The 23060-nt window shown below is 50.5% G+C and overlaps 1 protein-coding gene across 1 annotated transcript in view; it reads left to right on the forward strand.

The window, feature by feature from the left end:
* Positions 1 to 23060, forward strand: part of fer1l6 (fer-1 like family member 6) — a 193624-nt gene that overhangs the window by 71521 nt on the left and 99043 nt on the right. Inside the window, exons 15-16 of the mRNA XM_038810140.1 lie at positions 4225 to 4325; positions 19794 to 19884. Of these exons, the coding sequence (XP_038666068.1) occupies positions 4225 to 4325; positions 19794 to 19884 (192 nt within the window). The remainder of the gene's footprint in view (positions 1 to 4224; positions 4326 to 19793; positions 19885 to 23060) is intronic.

The following is a 23060-nucleotide window of genomic DNA, read 5'->3' on the forward strand; positions in this document are numbered from 1 at the left end:
GACACCCTTGATTGATAGCAGATTGATTGATAGTAGCTCTTTTTCTCCATCTGCCTTCCCAACACAATCACCCCACCTTTAATCCCTTCCCCAATTGCCCCCCTGCAATCTCTGCCCCCTCCCTGACCGTGAGACCCCCACCCCGACGACCACCTGCCCACCATGGTTTATCCTCTTCCTCCTCCATCACAAGCTTCCCCTGACTGAAATTTCATGCTCCCTCCCATACATGCTCCTCAGTTGAGGGCATGGGTCACAGTCTCTCCTCGGTCACCGGCAGTCGATCTGTCAATCGGACTGGCTGGCAGACCTGCAGGTAAACATCTAAAGGCGGTCCTATAATAAGCAGGACATCATCTGGAAAACCTTCACTTTCGGGTTTCCCATTCACAGCTCCTCTCCCATTCATCCCACTGATTCAAACATGTCTCCCTGTGAATAATAGGGCCATCATATCTGGCTTTTGCTCGTGATTTTAATCAGCATTCAGCCAATCAGACCGCGCCCTCATTCATCCATCATGCAATGGCTGAATCGCTGCAGGTTGTTACCTTCCACCTATTGAATGGGGTAATTAAAATCCTGGCTTCAATCTTTGGAGGAATGTTGTGTGGGGTGTATAATGGACGGCTGATATTTATCCCCCATATTACTTAGATCCTCCTCCAGAGGTTGCAAATCATTTTCCTTTTTAATTCTTCGGAAATACAGGTCTCAAAATTATTTTTGGTGGTAGTAGCATATCATTGTTTCATGTGTTCATATCTATTATCTTATTAAAAATGCTGAACTCCCCACGCCCCATTTATGAGTTATGTCCCTGTTAAATTAGTCAGTAATGGAATGTCACACAAGTGTATTAACCATTTGTAAAGTAATATTAGGAACACTAATTTTTTTGTCTTTCACAAACCTTAATAATACTTACAATATCTTGACTTTGAAGATTCCGAAAATGGTACTGTACTAAATCTATCAGTGTCCTTTGGAAGTAGGGGTGAGTGGTGTAGGATGTTCTTTTTTAAAATAAATTTAGAGTACCGAATTCAGTTTTCCAATTAAGGGGCAATTTAGCATGGCCAATCCACCTACCCCGCACATCTTTGGGTTGTGGGGGCGAAACCCACACGGGGAGAATGTGCAAACTCCACATGGACAGTGACCCAGAGCCAGGGTCGAACCTGGGACCTCGGCGCTGTGAGGCAGCAGTGCTAACCCACTGCGTCACCGTGCTGCCCAGGGATAGGATATTCTAACCCCAGCCCTGTCCCCAACCCAGGTGAGTGAGGAGCGTGAGGGTCGTTAAAATTTCAGAAGTCTGAGACCTGACCCCACCTGCCTCGAACCCCCCTCATTTCGAGTTTTCACCAGGGTTAGTTGCGTTGGAGGGGTGTCAGGGTTTGGGCAGCCAAATAACTTGTTCCCGAAAGGCAGGAGTTATTTAAATATGCTAATGAGGGTGCACACCTCTACTTTTAACACGGGAAACCCAGGAACTGAAGGAAGGAGTGGGCAATTGGACCCACCAGATGCCTTTGTTTATGGGATCTGGGTGCCACTGGCATTTGCTGCCCATCCCTAATTCACTTGAGAGAAATTATGTGTAAACAACGTTGTTGTGGGTCTTGAGTCACATGTGGGCCAGACCAGATAAGGTTAGCCGATTCTCTTTCCTAAAGCATGTTCGTGAACCAGATGGATTTTTACGTCAATCCATGATACTTTCTTGTTTACCATTATTTTTAAAAATTCTTTATTTTATTTTAATTGTTTCCAATTAAGGGGCAATTTAGCATGGCCAATCCACTTACCCTGCACATATTTGGGTTGTGGGGGTGAGACCCACGAAGACACGGGGAGAATGTGCAACATCACATGTTTGGTTACCATTACTGAGATGAGCTTTCAATTCCAAATTTTTAAAATCCCATCAACCGGCGTGAAGGGATTTGAACCCATTTGCCCAGAGCAGTTGCTTGGATTACTGGCCCGGTAACGTTACCACTGCACCGCCATCTCCTTTTCAACAGTGCTATTGGGCCAGGAGAGCAGGAGTTCCTGATCCATGATCTCCCCCATGATTCACAATCTCTCACCTGCCTGTGATTTTTCTTTTCCTCCCACCCTCCTGCTTCTCCACTTCTTGCCTGTGTCCTCTCACTATCTCACTACCCCCTTCCCAGTACGCCCTCTCTGGCCCACTGTCCCGGTATGCCCCTTCCCAGCATGCCCATTCCCAGCATGCCCTTTCCCAGCATGCCCTTTCCCAGCATGCCCTTTCCCAGCATGCCCTTTCCCAGCATGCCCATTCCCAGCATGCCCTTTCCCTGCATGCCTTTACCCAGCATGCCTTTTCCCAGCATGCCCTTTCCCAGCATGCCCTTCCTCTCTAACAGACACTCAATCCGGCTGGATGCTGGCCAGGAAATAGAGGGGAAACAAACAAATGAGATCCCACCATTAATTCTGGCATGATCTCTGCATTATCCAGATTTTCTGGTTTCTACATCACTCCCCCCTGCAATCCCTCACCACTCCATCACGACCTTGAACTCGCCATCTTTTCTGACCTCAGTGCCGCTGCCACATTACCGACTAAGGTTGCATCTGGAATTTCCAAAGCGGAAACCAGTGTCTGTGCTGGTACTGGGGAGCCGAATTTCCTTTGGATGTCAGTTCAGATGATAGGATTCTCCATCGGCGGCATGCTGTGTTTCATCAGCAGCACACTCACACCCACGGATTTCCCTACGGCGTGGGGGTGCTCACAATGGGAAACCCCATTGGCCGACTGTCGAGGTGGTGGATCCCGCCCACAACTTTGAAAAAAAATAAATTTATAGTGCCCAATTAATTTTGTTTAATTAAGGGGCAATTTAGCATGGCCAATCCACCTAGCCTGCACATCTTTGGGTTGTGGGGGCGAAACTGACGCAAACACTGGGAGAATGTGCAAACTCCACACGGACAGTGACCCAGAGCCGGGATCGAACCTGGGACCTCGGCGCCGTGAGGCAGTAGTGCTAACCACTGCGCCACTTTGCTGCCCCACACGGTGCTGCCCCCTCCCACAACTTTTAACACTGTGTACGCTTGAGTGAGATCTGGGTCGGGATTCTCCGACCCCCCCCGCCGGGTCGGAGAATCGACGGGGGCCGGCGTCAACCCCGCCCCCGCCGTGTACCGAAGTCTCCGGCACCAGAGATTCAGCGGGGGCGGGAATCGCTCTGCGCCGGTTGGCGGCCCCCACCCCCCCCCCGCCGATTCTCCAGCCCGCGATGGGCTGAAGTCCCGCCGCTGTCATGCCTCTCCCGCCAGCGTGGATCAAACCACCTACCTTACCGGCGGGACCAGGCGGCACGGGCGGGCTTCGGGGTCCTGAGGGTGATCTGGCCCCGGGGGGGTGCCCCCACGGTATCCTGGCCTGCGAGCGGGGCCCAACGATCGGCCGGTCGGCCTGTGCCGTGGGGGCACCATTTTCCTTCCACCTTCGCCATAGTCCTCACCATGGCGGAGGCGGAAGTGACCCCCTCCCCTGCGCATGTGCAGGGATGATGTCGGCCCCGACTGGCGTGGCGCCAAAGGCCGTTCCCGCCAGCCGGCGGGGCGCCAACCACTCCGGCATGTGCGTAGCCCCTCAATGTTAGGGCTTGGCCCCTAAAGGTGCTGAGACTTCCACACCTTTGAGGCGGCCCGACGTCGGAGTGGTTCACACCACTCCATCACACCGGGACCCCCCGCCCCGCCGGGTAGGGGAGAATCACGGCCCTGAAGTGTGAAAATGGAAACAATAAGTGTAACCATTTATTGAAGTTTAAATGTAAGTGGCATACTTTGTGTTTAATGTTACAACAGGTCACTGCGTAATTGGCCAATAGCACACAAAGGAGAGAGGAGTCTTGACCAGTGCCATAGATTTAAGGCAAGGGGCAGGAAGTTCAGAGGGGATGTGAGGAAAACCTTTTCACCCAGAGGGTGATGGGAGTCTGGAACGTCACTGCCTGAAAGGGTGGTGGAGGCAGAGACCTTCATAACATTTAAGAAGTATTTAGATGTGCATTTGTGATGCCAAGGTATACACGGCTATGAGACAAGCGCTGGAAAATGGGATTAGAATAGTTAGGTGGTTGTTTTTGCCTGGCGCAGATGCAATGGGCTGAATGGCCTTTCCTGTGCGGCAGACCTCTCTGACAGTTTTATTCATTGCCTCAAATTCGTTTGTAGGAAGAAGGATTGGAAGAAATCAAAGAATACATGAAAGTTTCTGACTCTAGAATGGATAAGAAGATGAAAGATGTTCTCAAGGAATTTATAGCCAGATGCAGGTAAAATACTGAAATGACTGACAGATATAGCAACCATCCAAAAGATAATATAGCAACAAAAATAATGGGACAAGAAACGAGGATGCTGGAAAAACTCAGCAGGTCTGGCAGCATTTACAAGGGGAGAAGGAAGGGTTCATATTTTGAGTCCTTTGGGCTCTTTGTCAGAACTGGAGGGAGGGAGAATGTTGTCGATCAACACATTCTCTCCTTACAGACGCTATACCCGACCTGCTGAGTTCTTCCAACCTCCTCTACTCAAGTTCCAGATTCCAAGCAGTTTGCTTATTGTAAACTAATAAAATCCCCTGACTGTCTCTTGAATTCCAGATTGGCATTTCATTGTTTTAGCTGCTAAAGAACATTTTGTGAGTGCATGTAGCAGTTTTGTTTTACTGTTGCTTCTGCTGTGGTATCTCTTGGAATTCATGCTTCTGTTTCACAATGGCTGATTTTTACGGTTATGCTCCTGTTAGGCTACAAAACCTCTCATTATTTGACTGGCAGGGGCTTTTCACAGTAACTTCAGAGTTGTGACAATAAAAGGCTGTTATTATTATGAGTTATAAATCCTGAGCCCATGTAGTCTACTTGTTTAAATGACTTTGATACAGAAATAAGGAGTGGGGGGGGGGGGGGTAGATTTTCTGCCCGTTCTCGGCAGTAGAATCTTCCGATGTTGCCGATGGTACTCCCACCGTGCTTTTTCCGGTGATGGGGGCGGGGGGGGGGGGGGGGGGGGGGGGGGGGGGGGGGGGGGGGGGGGGGGGGGGGGGAGGGAGAGGGGGGGGGGGTGTTTGGGAGGGGGGGGGGGTGTAAAAATATCTAGTATATAATCTTTGTAATATCTAGTATGTCATCTTTGTATCTATAGTATATCATCTGTATATATCATGTAGAATAGTGTGTAATTACAGCATCCAGCCACCAGATGGAGTAAGAGCACATCTCACAGCCCACACGGTGGTCCACGGGATCTTGGAGTGGGTGAGCAGAGAGGGTTGAAGACAGTCATGTTTTCAGTAGCTCTGTGTATTGTGGTTGTCTGATCTAATAATGAGCTTTTTCGGTATGCTTAAGAATTCACAATTTATAGCGTAGAGTAAATAAATTGACTTTGATTTAGTACAAAGTCTGCATGTTCTTTGCAGCAACACGACAACCTTAATAATATTAATTTAAACAAACAACAAACATCACGGTGGGGGGGGAGGTGGAATTCGTTGAGGATTCCCATTGGCAGTGACGGGACCAGAAGGTCCAGTCATTCAGAAACACTCTGCGGGTGGGGGGGGGGGGGGGTGGAGCCCAAGACCAGTTTGTGCTCTGTACTCTCGTCTCGTCTATGTTCAGTATTTGACTGAATGTACTTAGAAAAAGACTGAGAGGAACTTGCACAAACATAGGAAACATAGAGACAAAGAAGCCGATTAGAAAAGCTGAGTGAGAATGGATAGAAATGCCACAGGGCTGAACGCCCCAGCAAGCTGGCCCCACAGAAAGATGTGGTATTGGGATATGAAAATCATAAGGAAAGATATCTCATTTTTGCAGTGTTCTTGGGGAAGGTACTCCTGATTATATCAGCAAGCTAATAATATTTAACTTGGAGTCCGATGCGATGATTATTTTAATGTTTGTTTTTCATTTTTTCCAATTAAAGGGCAATTTAGCGTGGCCAATCCACCGACCCTGCACATCTTTTTGGGTGGTGGAGATGAGACCTACGCAGACAAGGGGAGAATGTGCAAACTTCCCACGGACAGTGACCCAGGGCCGGGATCGAACCCGGGCCCTCGGCCCTGTGAGGCAGCAGTGCTAACCACTGTGCCACCGTGCTGCCCCCCCCCCCATGCTATGATTATGACCTTGATACACTTTTGGGGTATTGAGTTGGAAGGGGCCCCCAGAGGTGGGCCCAACCAGCAATCCCTGGCACTGTTTTGAGTCTTCTTTAAGGGGCAAGGAGTGGCAGAGAGAACCAATCCATATTTTGCTGCCTGTGAGGGTTCAGGGCTGGAAGCTTGTGCAGCTACGTTAATGGCAAGTAGCAATTATTGGTGCAATTAATTATTTTACTTCCGAGAGGGTGAGTCAGCCAAGGAGTCAGTTTAGTAACTAGGTCGTGTGCAGGAGGCTGGAGGAGGAACAGAAACAGTTAAGAGAGAATGCTGCAGCTCCAGCAGCGCCTAACGGAACACCACATGGGAGAGGGGATGGCGCAGAGTCTGGAATGAGTCACTAGGAGCTCACAGGAGAGATGTGTGCAATGTGGACCCGCTTCAGTGAGGGGACGTATTACCCCAGCTACACATGTCTGCACTAAGAAAGTAACTGATGTTCTGTTTGAGGAGACAAATGAATTCATCAACTTCCCCATTAGCCTCTGTAGACCAGGCCTTTATCAAATGCAGCACTTCACTTGTATGTATGTGGGGGGAGGGGTTATGCTTGTGCATGTGCAGGCTGCGCCCGCTGCGGATCTGTGCACGTCGGGTAAAAAGCAGGAAAGGCCAAAATCAAGATTCGAGCTGGGTTTGAACCAGTTTCCAATTCACCCAGCCCACTCTTGATGGTGAGTTCCGAATCACGCCCAAAAATGCGAGCACATCATTAACCCTCATTTGCGTTCATTTCAATCTTGTTCGCGAGATTGAAGTCGAATCTGGCGGCCGCCTGGGAATTACCCGACTCGCCAGCGGGAAGTCACCTGGGCGTCGTTTAGTGCTCCTTTTTAAAAACATGAAGATGGGGCAATGGCTGCTGAGGCGAAGTCAGGAACCTCAAGAGCACCGGAGCTGCTGCCTCAGTGCTCGTGGGGGGTTTAGCTGGTTGGGGGACCCCTCATGGCGGGGGGAGGTCCAGCTGGTTGGGGTACCCCTTGTGGTGGGGGGGGGGTCCAGCTGGTTGGGGGACCCATCATGGCGGGGGGAGGTTTAGCTGGTTGGGGGACCCCTCGTGGCGGGGGGGAGGTGGTTGGGGGACCCCTCGTGGCGGGGGGGGTCCAGCTGGTTGGGGGATCCCTCGTGGCGGGGGGGCGGGGGTCCAGCTGGTTGGGGGACCCCTCGTGGCGGGGGGGGAGGTGGTTGGGATTGGTTGGGGGACTGGACTGAAACGTTCCAGGTTGGGAGGACACCCTTGGGACGTGGGGTGTGAGGGGCTTTGGGTCGGAGAGGCCTTCTAGTCATCTGTAAATGTTGCGGAGACCCATAACAGGGTCAAGCTGCAGCCTATCAGGACAGAACCTTGAATACCTTCAATGCTGAAATTCAATTTCAATTCCTCAGACTGTGAACAGCCGCTAATGCACAGCTCTAAGCTTTTGCAAATGACGAATTAGCCTTGTCAGTTGTGAGAGCAACAGGGACTGGGGCTGCAGACAGGCCCATTGTGAAGATTGATGTGACAGAGGCTTCATATGTATTCAGATATAACGGGCGAGATTCTCCGACCCCCCCCGCCGGGTCAGAGAATCCCAGGGGGGCGGCGTGAATCCTGCCCCACCACTCCAATGCTGGCTGCCATATTCTCCAGTGCCGGTTTTCGGCCGGGGATCACACCACGCCGGTCAGGGTCTGTTGGCAGCGCCACACCCCCCCCCCCCCCCCCCGGCGAATCTCCGGACCCTGATGGGCCGAGCTGCTGTCAGTTTCTGGCCAATCCCACTGGCGTGGATTGGACATGGTCCCACACGGCGGGACCTGGCAGGTAAGTTGGCTGGTGCGGTCCTCGGGGGGGGGGGGGGGGGGGGGGGGGATCCAACTCCAGGGGGGGTCCCCCACGGTGGCCTGGCCCGCGATCGGGACCCACCGATCTGCGCGCAGGCCTGTGCCGTGGGGGCACTTTTCCTTCCGCGCCGGCCCCTGTCGGGCTCTGCCATGGCCGGCGCGGAGAAGACACCTGTTGCGCATGCGGCAGAATACGCCGGGCAGTCTGCGTATGCGCTGAACCACGCCGGCGGTTCTGCGCATGCGCTAACTCGCGCAGTCCCTTCGGCGCCGGCTGGCGCGACTCCAACCCCTCCGGCGCCGGCCTAGCCCCTGGAAGTGTGGAGAATTCCGCAACTTCCGGACGGCCCGACGCCGGAATGGTTTGCGCCATTTTTTACGCCAACGTCAGGCCATTGCGCCGATCCGGGAGAATCCCACCTAACATGTTTTAATAGTGAAAAAGTAGCATTTCTACTCACCCTAGCTGCAGATAGCGACCCCCACCCACTGCCCCAAAATGCCCACTCAGTGAATCCTCAACCATCTTGATCTTCCGTGCTCTACTGCTACGTCTAGGTGTGTCCCCAGGGTGCACATCAGGGATGGACGCAGCCTGCTGCTTCCCGCATCCTGTGGCCTTCGATACCCTTGGCGGATGTCATCTAGAGAGCCTGGAGCTGGAGGGCCTTCAGCGACATACCAGTGTCACTGGCATCGCCGTGCCACCCCGTTCTGCCTACTGCCCTTCAGATGCACCAGTATCAGGAGAGGGGGATTTGGGAGAACTGGAACGCGCCGATGTCTCCTTCATGGCAGGCCCAGAGTTGGCCTTCAGGGCTTCCTCCTCCCTGACGGAGCCCATAGGGGTCTCCGTGGGATGGAGGGACAACTGGAGTGAGTTCCAGAGGTCTCTGAGTCATCTGGCTTTGCCAGCCTTGGGTGCTCGCCATTGTCTGCACCATGGTGTTGAGACCCTTAGCAATGCTCCTCTGTGACTGGGCCACGCTTTGGAGTGCCACAGCAATGTCCACCTGCATCTGGGACATGTCCTTCAGCGACTGGGACTTGAAGTTGGGGCACTCCGCCATGGTCATCACAGACTGAGCCATGCCTTAGAAACCACCGCTCAAGACGTCATGCTCCAGGGGTTACACCGCGATGGCTACCCTAGTGTTGGCCTCTGTGCCACACATGGTCGGCAACATATCCTTGGTATTCCTCCAACTGGCTACACAGTTGTTGGAATGTTCGTGACATCCCCTCCGGAATCCCACGGCTGTGTCCTATCATCTGCATCACCTCTGGGAGAACCTTGTCCAGATGTCCCATCTGGCTGGGACCCAGCTGAATCCTGAGATCCAGAAGACCTCTGACTGCTCTGTCCCTTGGATGTTCCTGCCTCTCCTGATGTGCATCAACAACTGTGTGATGCTCACCAGATTGTGCCCCCGAAGTCTGTCCACTAATGTTGCCCAACGAGGTGTGTGCCTCTGCGCTGGGGAACGATGGAACGATAAAGCTATGATGCATTGCCCCTGGTCAGAGCTCTCCTCCGAGGTGGTCTCTTGGGTGGCAGGATTGAGGTGACTCCGATGGCCCGGCCCCATCAGATGGAGATCCTGCGAGGCAATGGACTTGTGGTCAGTGAGAGAGGGGAATCATTTTGTCTGACATCAACAACTCATTTAGTACAGGTCATCTGGGTGAATGGGGCAGTGGACCCTCACCTCTGCGGCACAGGCCATCCTCGCTGTCGGTGACTGCTCTCCTCGGCCAACTCTGCAATTTCCAGGGCCTGAGACTCATAGGAAGTGTGGTCTCTCATCTATGAGACTCCATCCCACTGTCCTGGATCTTTCCCACTTATGGACTATTTTCTCCTGTGGGGACAAAGAGAGGGCATTGTGAGCCGCACACTTGATGGGTCGGGGGGGGGGATCTATAGCAGATGGCATATGTGGGCACCTCAGCTGGACATGAAGGGGTTGTGTTGGTGGGTGCCGGGGGCTGCTAAGGAACATGCGCAAAGGTCGCTGTGGGAAGGGAGCGAGGTGTCAGCCAGTGATCTGTGGTGGGAGAGGGGTTTGGGAATTTGAGGGGTAAAGCGGAACTGATGCCAGGAGAGAGGTGGTAACTTACCCTCGCAGCTCTGTGGATGTTGTTGGTCTTCTTCCAACATTGGACGGCGGTCCTGCTGGCCGCACTGACAGCCGCTGCCACTGCCTCCCAGGCGCCATTGCTGACCTTGCTGCTGGGCCTCCAATGCCCTCGGGGGAACAGGATGTCCCATCTCAACTCCACAGCTTCTCGAAGCCTGGCCAGGTCGGCATCGCCAAAGCGAGGAGCAGGTCTGCGCACTGCCACGCTTGTGTGTCGACTGGGAGGGAGTGGTGAAGGAGTGATTAAAAGCAGTTCCCCTTTGTAACCGCGAGACACTGAGGGGTATGTCTGGTGAATCTGATGACGAGACAGCCAGTAATGGAAAGCCTCACGTGGGGGATCATTTTCAGCACTGAAATATGGGTCGCGATCTTGCCAATGCGGCCGCCGAGGAACACCCTGACAATAGTGCTTTTTCTGTTAGGGCGGCACGGAGGCGTAATGGTTAGCACTGCTGCCTCGCGATACCGAGGCTCCAGGGTCGATCCCGACCCTGGGACACTGTCTGTGTGGAGTTGCATATTCTCCCCGTGTCTGCGTGGGCCTCACTCTCACAACCCGAAGATGTGCAGGGTAGGTGGACTGGCCACACTAAATTGCCCCTTAATTGGGAAAATTAAAAAATAAAGAAAGAAAAAGAAAGAAATTTTTCCATTGAATCTGCGTCTATCATAATGACACGAAGTGACTCTGGTACATCAATCAAAATATGACATAATGCATAGTTTGCAGTGTGTTGCGAGGCAGTAACAAGATGGGGGAATCAACAGAATGAAACACTGAAACAGCTTGTTTCATCTTCTCAAAACAAAATAACATGTGTCACAGTCAATAAATAACTTTAAAAATTTAATCAGTGTTGTTATGCTGACAGATGTGACTGATGTGCTACATCGTCCAGCATATGCTAATCGATCAGATGGATGTAGGAACAGGTCCATTCAGATTTTATTCAAGTTTTTCACACATGCACCGATGGAGCTTTCTTCAGTCAAATCAGCCGTGAATTAAACTGCAGTGATATTGGGCAGGATTTCAATTTCTATGGGCTGGGCGTGGGTGCAGGCACAGGGACAAATCCTTGAATTTAGCCTCGGCACGACCCGCCCTCTCCACATTTGCAGAGAAGGCCATGAAGTTAAAGCTTGCAGCGAATCATAATTCTGCTAATAGTCAAAAATACTTCATTGCATATTTAGGAAATAGAACCTTCTAAATCTATTTGAACTCATTAAATCAACTTACAGAGTCAATTCTCACTTTGCATCCCACTCTGCAGGTTATCATTTACATTCTGATAATCCAATTTCATATCAAAACCACCTTGTCCTTTTAGTACTCTTTCAGCCATGTAATGTCATCTTACCACAATGGTTAGATGTTAATACAGTAGAATGGGTAATTAGAACTTCTGGGTGAATCAGCACAGGGTAGGATGACCAGGAATGCAAAATCCAAAACAGGACCCATTGAAAAGCCTTAGGAAGGTGGGGCTCAGCGCTGATGAACATATTGAGCGACCAATGGCTGTTGACTGGGGGAGGGGCAATCAAAGGTAGGATACCATGTGATGACCGGCGAGATTTTCCGGCCTCGCAGCCGAGTGTTTCTCGGCAACGGGAGGCTGCGCTGGTTCCCTGGCAGCCCCCGCTGCTGTCGATGGGAATTCCCATTGTAGCCACCCCATTCCACAGGGAAACCCACGGGCGGGAGTTTGGTGTCAGCGGGACCAGAGAATCCTGCCACCAGCAAACGGTTGGAGAATCCCAGCCAACATCTCCCTAACTATGTCCAGCCAGATTTAGCAGCCATTGCAGATACCCAATCGTTGAAGACAGAAGTTACAAACTTTCTTTTCAATGACATTTCTGCGTCATTTTCTTAAAAAGAAATAAAATCTAGTTTTCATTTGTCACATGATTTCAGAATCCTCGATTCCGCTCTAACTTTGCTGTGTAATCCCAATGATAAATCCAATCTCCATTTAAAAGTCTATTTTCATTTACACACTGAATCCGAACAATTGGTGTTTTCAACCAAACCTGTATTTTAATCTAGCGAATGTGAGGGAGATTTTGTTTGCTCTGAGTCGCAAGCAGAAAGTTTGGAATCTTTTAATCAGAGATTTGGTCCAACGTGCCATGGTCAAAGAATTTTCCTGTCACCTTCCTCAGTGATGATTGGTGCTTTACCGATGGGCGTCATTCTTCCTCAGTGATGATTGGTGCTTTACCGATGGGCATCATCCTTCCTCAGTGATGATTGGTGCTTTACCGATGGGCACCATCCTTCCTCAGTGATGATTGGTTCTTTACCGATGGGTATCATCCTCCCTCAGTGATGATTGGTGCTTTACTGATGGGTATCATCCTTCCTCAGTGATGATTGGTGCTTTACTGATGGGTATCATCCTTCCTCAGTGATGATTGGTGCTTTACTGATGGGTATCATCCTTCCTCAGTGATGATTGGTGCTTTACTGATGGGTATCATCCTTCCTCAGTGATGATTGGTGCTTTACTGATGGGCACCATCCTTCCTCAGTGATGATTGGTGCTTCACCGATGGGCACCATCCTTCCTCAGTGATGATTGGTGCTTTACCGATGGGCACCATCCTTCCTCAGTGATGATTGGTGCTTTACTGATGGGTATCATCCTTCCTCAGTGATGATTGGTGCTTCACCGATGGGCACCATCCTTCCTCAGTGATGATTGGTGCTTTACCGATGGGCACCATCCTTCCTCAGTGATGATTGGTGCTTTACCGATGGGCATCATCCTTCCTCAGTGATGATTGGTGCTTTACCGATGGGTATCATCCTTCTTCTTTGGTGATTGGTGCTTTACCGATGGGTGTCATTGGACAACATTCCAACATTGGCTTGTGATTGGCGGACGCCAATCTGTAGTCATTCAGAGGCTGATTCCCTCCCAGCTCCTGGATGGACACGGTGTTAATTTAGAGGAGGTAAATTATCCCCATAATCTCTTAGAAATTACTCCCTGTGCCTCCCATAAATCTGTGCCTCTCCTGCTGGGCTCATCAATTGAATTCCTGATTGGCTAACGAGAATGTTCTGACGGAGTGGCCAATTATAGCACCAAAAGATGAACCAACCCGGGCAGCAAAAAGCTGTCCCATTGAGAAACAGCCGATTTTGGGGAAAAGATATTAGCTGCCAGCATTGGCTCTGGATTCCAGTGGGAAAGAGTTTTGTGCATGGGGCGGGGGAGTGTCCTAAAGCAGCTGTTTAATAGTCAAAGAATGATAGTCAAATCCGGAGGGTGCAACCAAGAGGATGTTTTTCGGTTTTCCAACAGTAAACATGAAATGAAAATTATTGTCACGAGTAGGCTCAAATGACGTTACTGTGAAAAACCCCTAGTCGCCATATTCCGGTGCCTGTTCGGGGAGGCTGGTACGGGAATTCAACTGTGCTGCTGGCCTGCTTGGTCTGCTTCAAAAGCCAGCTATTTAGCCCAGTGTGCTAAGCCAGCCTATTGAGGTAAAGGGGAGTGGAGAGAAAGTGAAGAGATGAGAAACTGATGATGGGAAAAAAAGATGAGGTGCTGACAGGAATCTCTGATCTGGATCCTGTGATGAGAGAAAAGCTTCACAACAGGGCACTCGGGCTAAACTTTTATGTTGAATGTACAGGCGCACGCTCGGCATGGAATTGCATGGAATCGTGTGAGATGTTGGGTGCTTATCCGGCCTTCATTACACTCGCACACAGAATTACGGTTAGCGGCGCACGTGGAAGTCAGACATGTGCCCGCCGACAATTAAGAGGACAGTCAAGCCCATTAAAGAGCCAATTGTCTGTGATTTTATGCGGCCCGTTCACTTTTACAATGACGGAAGGGCCAATCTGCCAGTCGGTCTTCACACTTTCACGACAAACTTTGCAGTGCAGACACAGTGAAAAGATGCTTATTGACCTCATTTGGGCAGCACGGTAGCATAGTGGTTAGCAATTTGGCTTCACAGCGCCAGCGTCCTAGGTTCGATTACCCGGCTGGGTCACTGTCTGTGCAGAGTCTGCACGTTCTCCCCATGTGTGCATGGGTTTCCTCCGGGTGCTCCGGTTTCCTCCCACAATCCAAAGGTGTGGAGATTAAGTGGATTGGCCATGATAAATTGCACTTCGTGTCCACAAAAGGTGAGGTGGGGTTACGGGGATAGGGTGTGGCCTTAGGTAGGGTGCTGTTTCCAAGGGCCGGTGCAGACTCGATGGGTCGAATGGCGTTCTTCTGCACGGTAAATTCTGTAATTTTGTTCTTACAGCTCTTCAGCTCCCTGAGGCAGCTCCACCGCAGCTGTCAGCCTCCAGGGGGCACCCGCCCACCCTTACTTCATTCGCTTTCTTCCTGCACCCACCCCCACCACACACAGAACCCCCCCTCCCCCCCCAACCCCAGGCAGCACTGAGCCTTCCTCTGCGCACATTTCATGCTGGCTACACGTGAATTGGCCAGCCGGTGTGAAATCGCATTTGGCCCATCCATATCGTGTTTGCTTCCGGCCCCGGCAATCACATTTATCCAAAGAGTGCAAGATCCAGGGGCGGGATTCTCTCCTACCCGGCAGGGCAGGGGTTGCCGACGCCAAGGAGTGGCGTGAACCACTCCGGCGTTGGGCCGCCCCAAAGGTGCGGAATCCGCCGCACCGTCAGGGGCTAGACCGGCCCCGGAGTGGTTTGCGCCGCACTGGCTGGCGGGGAAGGGGCTTGGCACCACGCCAACCAGCGCTGAAGTGCCTCCGCTGGCCGGCGCGAGTTGGCGCATGCGCGGGAGCGCCAGCATGTGCTGGCGTCATCCCAGCGCATGCGCAGGGGACTTCGTCTCCGCACTGGCCATGGCTGACCGGTGCGGAAGAATAGAGTGCCCCCACGGCACTGGCCCGCCCATGGATCAGTGGGCCCCGATCGCAGGCCACACCACCATGGGGGCACCTCCCGTGGCCAGATCCCCCCGCGGCCCCCCGAGAACCCCGGAGGCCGCCCGCGCAGCCAGGTATCGCCGGCAAATACCTGGTGTAACATACGCCGGCGGGACTGGCCGAAAACGGGAGGCCACATGGCCCATCGCGGGCTGGAGAATCCCGGGGGGGGGGGGGGCGCAGCCAGCGGCCGCCAACCACGCGGTGAGATTCCTGCCCCCTGCCAAATCTCCGGCGATGGAGAATTCGGCAGCCGGCGGGGGCGGGATTCACGCCACATCCCAGCGATTCTCCGACCCGGTGGGGGGAATCCCGCCCCAGGTCCTTGATTTCATTTTTGAGCAAATTGTCGGTACAACGGGACATTTAAAAAAAATAAAATGTTTTTTTATTGAGTTTTCATATTTTATATCCAACAAATTACAAATTATTAGAGAGAAAATAAAACACGCAAAAATTAACATGTATATTCACAGGTAAGCATCTTCATAATAACAATTGTGGCCGCCCCCTTTAGCCGGCATACATATTTTACATTCCCCAATATGGCCGAGGCACATGTTTATAGGCATTTATTTACAGTTTGGTTTTGGGCCTTAGCTAGCCATCAAACCCCCATAATGAACCCTTAGCCCCCCCCCCCCCTCCCCCGGCTACCTTCCCCCGATTCCCGTCCATTTTCCCCTGATTCTTGGCCACCCGACTATTCTTCCTTTTGTACGTTGGCCACAAACAGGTCCCGGAACAATTGCATGAATGGCTCCCACGTTCTGTGGAAGCTGTCGTCTGACCCTCGGATGGCGAATTTGATTTTCTCCATTTGGAGAGATTCCGAGAGGTCGGACAGCCAGTCTGCAGCTCTGGGCGGTGCTGCTGACCGCCAGCCAAACAGGATTCTACGGCGGGCGATCAGGGAGGCAAAGGCAAGGGCGTCCGCCCTCCTCCCCAGGAATAGATCTGGCTGGTCTGAAACCCCGAAGACCGCCACTATCGGGCATGGCTCCACCCTCACCCCCACCACTTTGGACATAGCCTCGAAGAAGGCTGTCCAGTACTCCACAAGTCTGGGGCAAGACCAGAACATGTGGGCGTGTTTGGCCGGGCCTCTTTGGCACCGTTCACATCTGTCCTCCACCTCTGGGAAGAACCTACTCATACGGTTTCTTGTTAAGTGGGCTCTATGTACCACTTTTAGTTGCATCAGGCTGAGCCTTGCGCACGTGGAGGTGGAGTTGACCCTATGCAGTGCTTCTCTCCAGAGTCCCCACCCTATCTCAATCCCCAGGTCGTCCTCCCATTTCATTCTTGTTGTGTCCAGTACGGTGTCGTCCCTTTCTACCAGTCGGTCATACATGTCGCTACAGTTCCCTTTCTCTAGGATACTTGCATCCAGTACGTCTTCCAGTAGTGTCTGTCATGGCGGTTGTGGGTACGTCCTTGTCTCCTTTCGTAGGAAGTTTTTGAGCTGCAGGTACCGTAGCTCGTTCCCCCCAGCTAGCTGAAATTTCTCTGTCAGTTCGTCCAGTGTTGCGATCCTGTTGTCCGTGTATAGGTCCCTGACTGTCAGTGTCCCCCCCGTCCTGCCTCCACCTTTTGAAGGTGGCGTCAGTCAGTGCTGGTGTGAACCTATGGTTGTTGCAGATGGGAGCCTTGTCGACATTTTGGTCAGGCCAAATTGCTGCCGCAGTTGGCTCCAGGATGAAATGAAAATCGCTTATTGTCACGAGTAGGCTTCAAATGAAGTTACTGTGAAAAGCCCCTAGTCGCCACATTCCGGCGCCTGTTCGGGGAGGCTGTTACGGGAATCAAACCGTGCTGCTGGCTTGCCTTGGTCCGCTTTCAAAGCCAGCGATTACCCCTGTGAGCTAAACAGATTGGAGGGTGGCTGTCACCACTGGGCGGCTGGAGTGTTTTTTGGGTGGGGATGGGAGTGCTGCCGTGGCGAGGGCCCGGCGGGAGGTCCCCATGCAGGAGGCCTCCTCCACACGCACCCACTCGGCTTCTGGCTCCTGGATCCATCCCCTTACTCGCTCGGCTGTTGCCGCCCAGTGGTAGAATTGTAGATTCGGGAGGGCTAGCCCCCCCCCTGGATTTTGTTTTTTGTAGGACCTTCTTTGGGATCCTAGCATTTTTACCCCCCCCCCCCCCCCCCCCCCCATACAAACGCCATGATAAGTTTGTCCAGCCTTGGGGATGTAGATCGGAATGGATCTAAACAGGAAGAGGAACCTGGGCAGTACGTTCATTTTGATTGTCTGGACTCTCCCCGCGAGGGAGAGTGGGAGTGTGTTCCATCTTTGCAGGTCCTTTTTAACTTCCTCCATCAGGCTGGTGAGGTTCCATTTGTGGATCCCTTTCCAGTCATGGGCTGTTTGGATCCCCCCCCCCCCCCCCCCCCCCCCCCCCCCCCCCCCCCCCGAGGGTGTACCGGGAAAATCTTGCTTTTGCTCATGTTGAGTTTGTAGCCCGAGAAGGCTACAAACTCTTTCAGGAGCGCGATGATTCCGTCCATGCTGCTTTGTGGGTCCGAGATGTAGAGGAGCAGGTCATCTGCATAGAGTGAGACTCTGTGTTCTCTGCCTCCCCTTCGGATCCCCCTCCAATTTTTTGGTGCCCTGAGCGCGATTGCTAGCGGTTCGATTGCTAGTGCGAACAGCAGCGGGGACAGTGGGCATCCTTGTCTGGTGCCCCTGTGCAGCTGGAAGTATTGGGAGTTGGTACAACTGGACATTTAATGAAAAACTGAAACTGTTGCGGCAGAACCAGTACATCCGGTCATCGTAGCAGCGGGATGAGCAGGCTGCCCGCCCCAGTACTGGAGCTCGAGGCCTAGTCAACTTTAACTTGAGGCAGGCATCTAGAGGCAGCTCGCTTAGTCAGGGTGTAAGTTCTGGGGAGCGGGTTTTGGACAGGTATGTTGATGGGGAGCAGAGGCACTGTGCGGCAGACACTCAAACGGTCTTCTTCAGGGCTCTCAAAGGTAAATCTTACTTTTATCTGACAGGCCTCCCCTTGACCCCCAGCAGGGGCTAACTGATCAGGGCACCAGGGTTTCATAGATTTCATAGAATTTACAGTGCAGAAGGAGGCCATTCGGCCCATCGAGTCTGCACCGGCTCTTGGAAAGAGCACCCTACCCAAGGTCAACACCTCCACCCTATCCCCATAACCCTGTAACCCCACCCAACACTAGGCAATTTTTGGACACTAAGGGCAATTTATCATGGCCAATCCACCTAACCTGCACATCTTTGTGACTGTGGGAGGAAACCGGAGCACCCGGAGGAAACCCACGCACACACGGGGAGGATGTGCAGACTCCGCACAGACAGTGACCCAAGCCGGAATCGAACCTGGGACCCTGGAGCTGTGAAGCGATTGTGCTATCCACAATGCTACCGTGCTGCCTTCAGTAGGCAGTTAAAACAGCAATATCTTAAATGATAGAACTCTGAATTTCAGATACTTGTGAGGATCCCACCCGACTGAGGCCTCACACATGAAAATCATGGCGCTGAAATATCCTCAAACTGGGAAACAACTTGGATTTCAACTTTAAGAGTTCACCCCTGAACCTTCTCCCCATTACTTCCTTTCATTATGAGGATGCCAACACTTGTTGGGCTGTTGTTTCACGGGCTCTAATCCTGCTATCTTACTTAAGTTTGTTGTATGATGTACCTGAATGCAATTGTTATGTAAAGGTGCTCAGCAGAGTAAGGGTTAGCATGGGATTGGAGAATAACATCACCTATGGTATGATGTATAGAGTCACATAGTAATAGACTCAGAAAGAACACTCTGGAAGACTGTCTGCATGGAGAAGCAGCTCCTTGCATCAGAATACCTGGGGGTCTGTAAATAGTTAAAGTCTGACAATAAATGGTTCATGTTTAGATAAACAAGTCTCAAGATCTCATCATTGAGACATCTAAGAAAAACCCATACTACAACAGCATCATGAGGGCAGCACGGTAGCATTGTGGATAGCACAATCGCTTCACAGCTCCAGTGTCCCAGGTTCGATTCCGGCTAGGGTCACTGTCTGTGTGGAGTCTGCACACCCTCCCCGTGTGTGCGTGGGTTTCCTCTGGGTGCTCCGCTTTCCTCCCACAGTCCAAAGATGTGCAGGTTAGGTGGATTGGACATGATAAATTGCCCTTAGTGTCCAAAATTGCCCTTAGTGTTGGGTGGGGTTACTGGGTTATGGGGATAGGGTGGAGGTGTTAACCTTGGGTAGGGTTCTCTTTCCAGGAGCCGGTGCAGACTCGATGGGCCGAATGGCCTCCTTCTGCACTGTAAATTCTATGATCTATGACCAACTCACCTCATGTCTTCACTCAACATTGACCATACGGAGTCAATCCAACAAAGGTGACTGAACAGTGATCAGGAACAAGAATTGGGGCTGCTTTTGACTGATGCTAAGAATAATTGTGGCATAATAAATAACAAATGATATATTTACGGCTATTTATGCAGTTTTTGCTAGTTGCTTAATTGGAGGTTTGTGAATCAGAACCGGTTAATGGATTTTACTTTGCAATTCAACGCTAGCTATGAACGTACACCAATGAAGGTGAGAAATTCACCCACCTAACTAATTAATAATGAATAATTTATTAAAACTAATTAATAATTTATTTGTGTCCTAGATATTTTTCCGCCTTTGCTGAAAAAAAACTGGAAAGAGTTGACCAGACTGCGCTGGATAAGAAACGTTTGACCACATGCAGGGTGGAACTGGTAGGACATTGACACAATGGATTGGACATGAAGGCTGTGAATTTCCTGGAAGCTGCTCCCACGCTAGTCAGGCGGAAACCAATTTAAGTGTGTAAATGGGGTTTCCCTTGCACTTCAGCAGCAGTTATCACGGGAGCTACTTCCAGGGAATATTTTGGTGTGTTTGACCTTCTTGGCATGATGCCTGTTAGAACTCTCACAGAATGAAATGAAAATCGCTTATTGTCACGAGTAGACTTCAATGAAGTTACTGTGAAAAGCCCCTAGTCGCCACGTTCCGGCGCCTGTTCGAGGAGGCTGTTACGGGAATCGAACCGTGCTGCTGGCCTGCTTTCAAAGCCAGCGATTTAGCCCAGTGTGCTAAACCTGGAAGAGTGGCCAAGAGACAATTACATACATGAGTTCCTGTCTCATTGTTCAAGACTGCTCTCCGCAATTATTTCTAAGGTGACATATTGTACAAGATTTACTGTCAGACAAAACAAAGGAAGGGATTTCAACTGTTGGGTGGCTGACTGCCGTTCAGCGCCCACAGCTGCCTTGTGCCAGGGAGCACAGATGCCAGAGCCATTTGGAAATTTTGCCCTCAATCAAATAGAACCAGCAAGTTGCTATCCAATATTTTTATAATTAACAAATGGGAATGTTCAAAGAAAACTTTGAAAAGCACAATTCTTTCAATGCCTCTGTAAAGGTTTCCCCCAGTTTCTTGCCGTAAAGTCCAGGGAAGATTAATCTTTAATGTTTGGAGACTCTTGAACTATCCTAGAGGGCTGGCAACCTTATTTTATGTTTGTTAAACTTGCCTATTAAAAGAGGCCTCTTACCTAAAACAAGCAGAGCTTCCGTGCTCGAGTGGGCCTTTTAAAAATGGCAATAGCCAATGCATCACTAGGATTGGAATGCTAAGTCTAGTAACTGTGTTCTGAGGCTGTTACATCCATGTTAGTATTGACTAGACTAAGTTAAAATGGTCTAAAGTTGAAATTATTTCTGAAAGAAGGATACTGAAATATCTGACTAATAAAAAGTGAGACACGTACACTAGTTTCCAAAGTATCATATTGTCTGTGTCACCAATGTAGGCATCCTTTAAACATTTAGACATAGAACATAGAGAAATACAGCACAGAACAGGCCCTTCGGCCCACGATGTCGTGCCGAACTTTTGTCCTAGTTTAATCATAGTGTCCAAAATTCTATGATAATCTAAGGGCAATTTATCATGGCCAATCCACCCAACCTGCACACCTTTGGACTGTGGGAGGAAACCGGAGCACCCGAAGGAAACCCACGCACACACGGGGAGGATGTGCAGACTCCACACAGACAGTGACCCAAGCCGGAATCGAACTGGGACCCTGGAGCTGTGAAGCAATTGTGCTATCCACAATGCTACCGTGCTGCCCTTTAGAACAAATTAATCTACACTCCATTATTCTACCCTAATCCATGTACCCATCCAATAGCCGCTTGAAGGTCCCTAATGTTTCCGACTCAGCTACTTCCTCAGGCAGTGCATTCCATAATTTAAATTTAAATCTATTTAAATCATTTCTGTTTATGTCATTGGCGTCAAATAAGAAAATAAGCTTTGACAAAGAGTCATCCAAACTCGAAACGTTAGCTCTCATCTCACTCCGCTGAGATTGCCCAGCATTTTCTGTTTCTGCTTCAGATTCCAACATCCGCAGTAATTTGCTTTTATCTTAGTAAAATATCGTTGCTGATCTGGAGCTGTTAAGTAGCTCCCTTTGATTATATTTGGTATTTTTGCATGTTCGACACAGTAATTTATAAGTATAATCTTGTAGCTGCATGTCTAAAATAAGGAGTGGGCACTCTATAAAGGAGAATTATCTATTTAATTGAGAGGCAGCAGTAGTGTTCCGTGGTTATCACAACATGAGCGTGGAATTTATTGCGAAGTGTTCATGCATTGAAAATAAGTGTGTTTAAAGCCTCTGCTACAATAGTGGAGGGAGGAATTTGAGACAAGAGTTTTAAGTGTTGATATATTCGTGTTGCTTACTGTAACCTCCATGGCACAGAGTCATTATGGCACAAAAGAAGGCCATTCAGCCCATCGAGTCCCTGCCAGTGATGGTTCCTTTCCCACATGCTCAATGCAGAGCTAAAGAAATCCACTCGTCAAAATATTGTTTCATTTTACGTTGCAAATGGAATTGAGAAACCCAAAGAAACCTCACAACTAAACTCCAGATTAGATCTGAAACCCGTCGACGTGTTATCTGTGATGGATATTTCTCACATCTTTACGCCTTCGCAAGTTTTTAAGTAACAGCTGCATCCCTGGTTAACAAGGAATAAAATGCAGGAACAAAAACAGATGATGCTGGACAATGGTGGGGCAGCAAGGTAGCACGATGGTTAGCACTGTTGCTTCACAGCGCCAGGGTTCCAGGTTCGATTCCCGGCTTGGGTCATTCTCTGCGCGGAGTCTGCACGTTCTCCTCGTGCCTGCGTGGGTTTCCTCCGGGTGCTCCGGTTTCCTCCCACAAGTCCCAAAAGGCGTGCTGTTAGGTAATTTGGACATTCTGAATTCTCCCTCAGTGTACCTGAACAGGCGCCGGCGTGTGGCGACTAGGGGATTTTCAGAGTAACTTCATTGCAGTGTTAATGTAAGCCTACTTGTGGCGATAAAGATTATTATTATTAATCTCAACAAGTCTGACAGCATCTGTGGAGAGTGAAGGTAGGTAACCATTTCGAGTCTGGATGACTCTTTGTCCAAGCGGATGCCTTGTTGTCACAGATTTGATAAAGAGCCATCCAGGACTCGAAACGTTCGCTCCCTTCTCTTTCCACAGACGCTGTCAGACCTGCTGAGATTGTCCAGCATCTTCTGTTTTTGCTTCAGATTCCAGCATCCGCAGCTCTTTATAACAAACCGCAGCAGTTTATTGGAAACTCAATTCTCTCCAACTGTCTAATTCCCCATCCTTTTATGTCTGTGCTGGTGTTTAACATCAAGTAAGACCATTCACCTTTCCAGCATGTTCCGTCAGTCTTGCAGCTTTTCTTTCATTTCTTTGAGGGGAAAGATCAATTTGTGCAGAGTTAAGTGATCATATGGTAACTGGGGAATCGAACATTTTTACAGGTTTGTTGCTCAGTGTCACCATCAAGTACAATCAGCTACACACAGCTTGAAG

This window comes from Scyliorhinus canicula, chromosome 10 (genome assembly GCF_902713615.1).
Source record: "Scyliorhinus canicula chromosome 10, sScyCan1.1, whole genome shotgun sequence".
Taxonomy (NCBI): Eukaryota; Metazoa; Chordata; class Chondrichthyes; order Carcharhiniformes; family Scyliorhinidae; genus Scyliorhinus; species Scyliorhinus canicula.